The following is a 6,614-nucleotide window of genomic DNA, read 5'->3' as shown; positions in this document are numbered from 1 at the left end:
TTATATATTGTACTTTAAATAACAAAAAATGAGTTTTTATTATTTTTAAAAATTGAATTATGCATGTATATTATAATATATTTTAAATACATGTAATGTAAATGTAATAGAAACATGTTAACCAATCTAACTGAATTCATAACTATATTGGTTTTAGGTCATTATTATTACCTAACTATTAGTTCCTAATTCCTATATTCTTTAATCTTTATACTTTTAACTAAAACATGGATAAAAGTATTTCTGAAAAAGACGTGTCAAAGTCAAAAAACAAACCTTTTATACCCGATGAATTGTCACTGCTTTCTGAGCTAGTGTATAAGCATAGATTTATACTTGAAAAAGTTGGTAAACAATATTCAACAGTAGCTGACAAAAGAAATACTTGGGAATCATTGGCTAATGAATTCAATAGCGCAGGATTAAATGTTACTGTAAGTATCATAATATGATACATTTGTATTTATCTATAATTTCTTCAAATATTTTATTTATTTAGTAGTTTTCCTATTGTGTGATATTTTATTTTATGTTTAGCGTTCTTCTGACCAGCTTAAGAAAAAATGGGACAATATCAAACAAAGTAGAAAGACAGAAATAAGAGACACAAAAAGGCATCAATATACAACTGGTGGAGGCCCATCGTGTCAGCCAATTATTAATGACTGTCCAGCCGACCAGTTTTTAAATGAAATAACTGATATTGAATTAATTGACACACCGGATAGTGATTACATACCATTACACTGCAGTGTACCTACAACAATAGAAAACAAAATAGTTTCAGATCAACCAGTTTATTTTATAACTACCACTTCAACATCTAATAACATTTCACCTACATCACCAAAAGAATGTCCAACAGGAAAAAAGGATAGTGACAAGATGAAAAAAAATGGTAAGTAACTATCCAACAAATTTAAAATTATATTTCCTGAAATATTATGTTTTTTAGAAAAGTAGTACTTATTCAATAACGTTCTTTATGCTTAAACCTTAGATGGCTTAGATATATAAAACCATTATAAACTATACTAGCACTGACCATTGACCAACTATCATTATTTGTATTATTATTCTGTATTTTGTAGAGGACTTTGAACAGAAACGTTTGGAAAGTTTCAACCATGAAGCTGAATTAAGGATTAAAAGACAAATGAATTTAATCGAACAAGATAAAACAATCCATGCTTTAGAGGTAAATGTTTATGAAAAAAAACTTGAATTACTTAACATAAAAATAAAAAATAAAAAAAATGAAGCTTAATGAAAATCATTAAATGTACCTATACATGATTTCCCATGATTTACTGTGATAATTAATAATAAAAATTAAAAAAACTGGTTATATTTATAAAAATACGTCATGTTAGTTACTTAAAAATACTTTTATAATAGAAGTCATATTATTATATTACTTTTAAAATGTTTAAGTTTATATTGTTTAATAGAAAAGACTGGTAGTCGTATTTATATATTTATTATTATTTTTTAAAAATATACATGTTAATTACTTAAAAATACTTCTGTAATATAAGTCATTTTGTTATATTACTTTTAAATTGTTTAATTAAAAATACTGATCATAATGATCATATTGTGACATTATGAAAAATTACCAACAATACATTTTTCTCTGATTAAACTACCTCTTATATCATTGGAGTTTACTTGTGTGGGTGTTTGAAGGTTTTCAACAAAATTGTCTTCTATAATGTTTTGAAATTTGTAATGAATACAAATATTATGCAAAATAACACAGGCAATAATTATTTTAGTTGATGTTTGTAACTGTGTTCCTAGTTTCCTTTGTAAGCATCGAAACCGACTCTTAAGTAATCTATTGACTCTTTCAATTACATTCCTGGTTTTAATATGAGATTTTTGATATTTTTTTTGTGCTGCTGTTTGAGGATTCGGATGTGGAGTATAGACAAACCTTGTTTGAGCATAACCACCATCAGCCAAACATTTACCATTAGTAGACCTATGTTTTCATGAATTATAAAAAAAAAATTGTAATTTTAAAATGTAATTTATAATTGTATATTTTATTTTTGTAATGTTATTTTTTAATTGTAATTTTTTGTAATTTAATGTAATTTGTAAAGGATATTTTATAGAAGTTAATATTAACTATTACAGCATTGTTTAAAAAAACTGTTTTAAATATATATATATATCGCTAACTTATGTTTGAAATATAATTCAATAACGAATAATCCTAGATACTTGAAACCATATTTAACTAGTTTGATATCTATGAATATATATTTTTTTAAAACTCACCCGTTATTTATTATATTCCATGCTTTACTATTTTCAAATATTCTAGAATCATGAGCTGATCCTGGCCACCTAGCAACAACATCAAAAATTTGCAACTTTGGTCCTGCAATAAGTTGGACATTTAAGGACATCCAGCCTTTTCTATTTCGATAAAACTCTGATTTTTCACCTCCTGGACTGCTAATTTGTATATGTGTACAATCCATGACCATTGTAACTCCAGGAAATTGGGCTATTTGATAAAATTGATTTTTTATTTCTGTAATACTTTCAATGCTGGGAAACTTAACCCAGGTTTGTAGTGAATGACACAGTGCAGTTGATATTTCTTTTACTATGCGACTTATAGTAGGTTGGCTTATTCCATACCATTCACTCTCTTCATTTAAAAAAGCTACATTAGTGTATCATGACTAGCAGAATATTGTAATAATTTCAAATTGATTTGTCATACCTGATAACATCCTGAAGCGTAAAATCTTAGTGCAGTCAAAAGTTTCATAATTGGACTTATAGGTAGTCCTCTTAAATCGATTACTGGTTTTATATTTTTTAACACTATTGGCAATAAAATGTCTAAAACAATGCATTTAGGAAATCGAAACCTTTCAAAAAACTGTGTGTCGTTAAAGAATTCAATGGGATTTTGCATGTCTCTAATATACCTTTTTGGTATTTTTTGCACAGTATAAAAATTGTCAATATAAAAATTATCAAAATAAAAGTCATCATTGTACATATCCATATCCATATCCATATCCATATCCATATTGAATATGTATATCAGTTATTAGTTAACTATTAATTATTAGATTTTTGAAGTTCAAATGCGAAAAATTTGATATATTACAAGCATCAAGGCAGCTATCAACTGACCTAATAATTTTCTTAGAATTTTCCTAGTTTCAAATTAATTATGCTATTAGAAAATTCTATGAATACCCAATAAAAATCTAGAATTTTAGATTTTCTTTTTTCTAAGAATTTTCTTAGAATTTTCTCAGAAAATATGTCTATGAATAGGAATCTAATTTTAGATTTTAGATTTATCTAAGAATATTCTAAGTATCATCTATGAATCCGGCTGTTAATCATTATAATTAATATGACTATTGTTAATAAAATAATACTTGTTATGACATAAAGTACGTAATCATTTAGTTCTTGTGTGTTCTTCAGTTCGTTGATTTCGTTGTGTTTCTAATTGTTTTTTCGAACCTGATACTTTATGTAGGTCAGTGGCGTATTTAGGATTTTGCTGCCCCTGGTACACATTTTTTCAATGCCCTTTTCCTATCACCGGTTTTTTATAGCAGCAATATTTCTTACCCATAAAAAAAAACTTACAATACATGTGATATTATGCTAATAGTATCATGCAGTATAAAAATCTATCGAGTTTCCTAGAATATTGAATATCGTAGATTTTCTCAGTAGTACCCATGTCCCATGATAACAAAATAATCAAAACCGCATGTTTAACATTAAAATAAGCATTGAGTTTGGGAACTTTTGACAAAACATTCGCAGTTTTAATTGCTTTAATTTTTGCCTTTTTACGATTCTCTGCACCACTAAGCTGCTTTTTGCAATTTTTAGCCATCTAAATACCATCAACCATTCAGCAAAATAAAAATAAATATCTAATAAGCATTAAGCGTGATATACACATGACACATTACAAAGTTAAAGCAGTGTTTGATACTTTGCATAATTTACTGTTTTCAACAAATACAATTTATAATGCTTAGGTACTATAGATATTTTGTATAATAATATGAAATAAGGGACTGATTATCATAGCTCGAGCTTACAGCTTCGCATGATTTAGATTTGACGCTGCACAACACCATGCAACTTGATTAGGTAATTAAAAGTATGTACTTACTCTGATAGTCACTAGTCAGATGAGTTTGATGATTAGAAAATATCAATTTAATCGTTTTCAGAGCAATAAACTAAAATGTTCTAACTTATACCTACTTACACTATTTCACACGCTTTAAAGATTTTAACATGCCGTTTAATAAAAATAATGTTACTCTCAAAGTTTTACAAGACGTACAGTAAAGGCGGTGAGTAAAGATAATTTGAAATTAAATAGCCAGTAATTTGTTATCACTTATCATACTATCACTATCACATCATCACAGCAGTAATTAACACGTTACTAACATCATGGCCCTTGATGTCATAAGAGTGGTAGTACTGTGTTTTTGAACTGCTGACGAAAAACAATTAACTAATACACCCGCGTTTATTATGTAGTGTGGAGATTAATTTCACAAAATACTTGCCTATTATTTTTTTTTAATCTGTTTAAAAAAAAAAATCCCAGTTAAATTTGCTGCCCCCAAAAAAGTGCTGCCCGGGGCAACTGCCCCCCTTGGCCCCCCCCCCTAAATACGCCACTGATGTAGGTCCTCCATATTATTCGTTTTTACATGGTAGTCTTCCATCAAGTTGTTGTTGTCGGTGAATGGCATATCCTTTATTTATTCTAGTATTGATTTTGGATTGAAGTCCATATATTCAGATTTGTAATCCACTTTTCCTAGTATAAGAACGTCTCTGGCGACGTACCCTTTACAGGTTTCATTTAGTCGTAAGATACCTACTCCTTTTATTGTATGACTGGTTGACTCCTTGTCTTCGTCGCAAGTGATGAATACTACGTCGTAGTTAGTGACGTATATCCATTCGTTTTTGAACCGTTTCTTGTGGAATATGGATGTACTCATTTGTACGTGCATGATTTCGCAGCTTGTTGGAACTATTATAGGATCCTGGAGTAGTTGTACTTCACATGCTGGACGACTGGCACGTGGATGCAAAGAATTACCTTCAGGACACAAAAGGAAGTCTCTAGCGTGTTTACAATGTGTGTAGTAAAATTCGTCATACATAGCATAGTGCTCTTTAGTCTTACTTATGACTAGATACTTATTACTAGGTTTTACATAAAAACAATCGTTTCCGGTGCACACTGGCGCAGGTATTAAATTATATAAAATAAAATCATTTTGATATATTAGAGGTAAAGCAAGTATAAACACTAAGTTGTCATTCGCATAATATATAGTAAGGTCTGAGAGCTTTACTAATTCGTAGATATTTTGTATATCTCACTCGACTCTCCACGCACGACATTTTGTCAAAGACTGAAATGTAAATGATAAAATAGTATAAGAGTATATGAATACGCTGACAAAATTATCGCGTTTTCTGTCGGCAGTCGGAATTCTACTTTATAGATTACAGATTACAGATTACTAATGGATTTATATTAGGTGAAGGTACACTGTCAAATATCAATATATACTGATTATATGGATTTAATATATTACCTATACATTGTTTGGCATTTCATATAATGCTTAGGTAATTTAAACAATTTTATAGATTGCCGGCTGTATTTGGTGTTATATAGAATTCCTAGACATTATATAAAATACCAATATTATACACATTGCCGCTAACATATATAAAATGTAATAATGTAATATGTTTTAATGTTTCAAATATACCCATGAATAATATTTTTTAATTACAACAAAATTAATAAAATCGTTATTCTTTATTTAAATAACTAATTTTGTCTAAATTTGTACTTAAAATATCTACACCTGTAAAAACCTGTGTTGAAACATTTTTTTAAGTTTTTGATGATAATATGAACTACTCATGAGAAACATTGTAATTTTTCTGGATAACTGTATACAATATTGTAGATATTATAATTTAATAATAGATTATATTATGCACTTATTAAATATTTAAAATCGTTTTTATTTCTGTATATATAGGCTGTAATAATTGGGTATAGAACGAAAAAAGTTTTATTTTTGGGAGTAAAAAATAAAAACTGTTCAATTTGTATTCGTTCTGGTGTTGGTTCAAAAGAAGTTAAAGAACATTGTTGCACTAAAAATTGGTCGGATAAAAATGGATCGTCAGGTATGGAAGCAGCTGTAATAGTTGAAGGTTTTAAACAAAGTGGACCTATGTATGGTATAAGATATCAAAAGTTGATAGCCGATGGAGACTCGAGCGTGTACAAAAAAATTTTAGAAGCAAGGCCTTATAAAAATTTAACTGTACAAAAAGTTGAATGTCGTAACCACCTTCTTCGTAATTTTTGTAACAAACTTAGAGATATAACTACGAAAAAACAAGCAGGTCAATTAGCTCATAGAAAATTGTTATCACGTAATATTCTATGAATGCGAAAGGTATAATGAAAGCTATTGAATATAGAAAAAAAAGAAAATTCAGTTATAGGACTCAGAAATGATATTTTAAATGTTGTCAATCATGTTTTCGGT

General features: G+C 28.4%; 1 protein-coding gene across 1 annotated transcript; it reads left to right on the top strand.

Annotated features, from left to right (window-relative positions):
- Window positions 1–227: 227 nt before the first annotated feature.
- Window positions 228–1,815, top strand: LOC115033083. The gene is made up of 4 exons (XM_029485060.1): window positions 228–434; window positions 538–898; window positions 1,092–1,198; window positions 1,804–1,815. Exons 1-4 carry the CDS (start codon window positions 228–230, stop codon window positions 1,813–1,815), a joined length of 687 nt encoding a protein of 228 aa, XP_029340920.1.
- Window positions 1,816–6,614: the final 4,799 nt, after the last annotated feature.

Source organism: Acyrthosiphon pisum, chromosome X, assembly GCF_005508785.2.
Source record: "Acyrthosiphon pisum isolate AL4f chromosome X, pea_aphid_22Mar2018_4r6ur, whole genome shotgun sequence".
Taxonomy (NCBI): Eukaryota; Metazoa; Arthropoda; class Insecta; order Hemiptera; family Aphididae; genus Acyrthosiphon; species Acyrthosiphon pisum.
The sequence above is the reverse complement of the archived record's forward strand: the minus strand, read 5'-3'. Positions and strand labels throughout refer to the sequence as shown.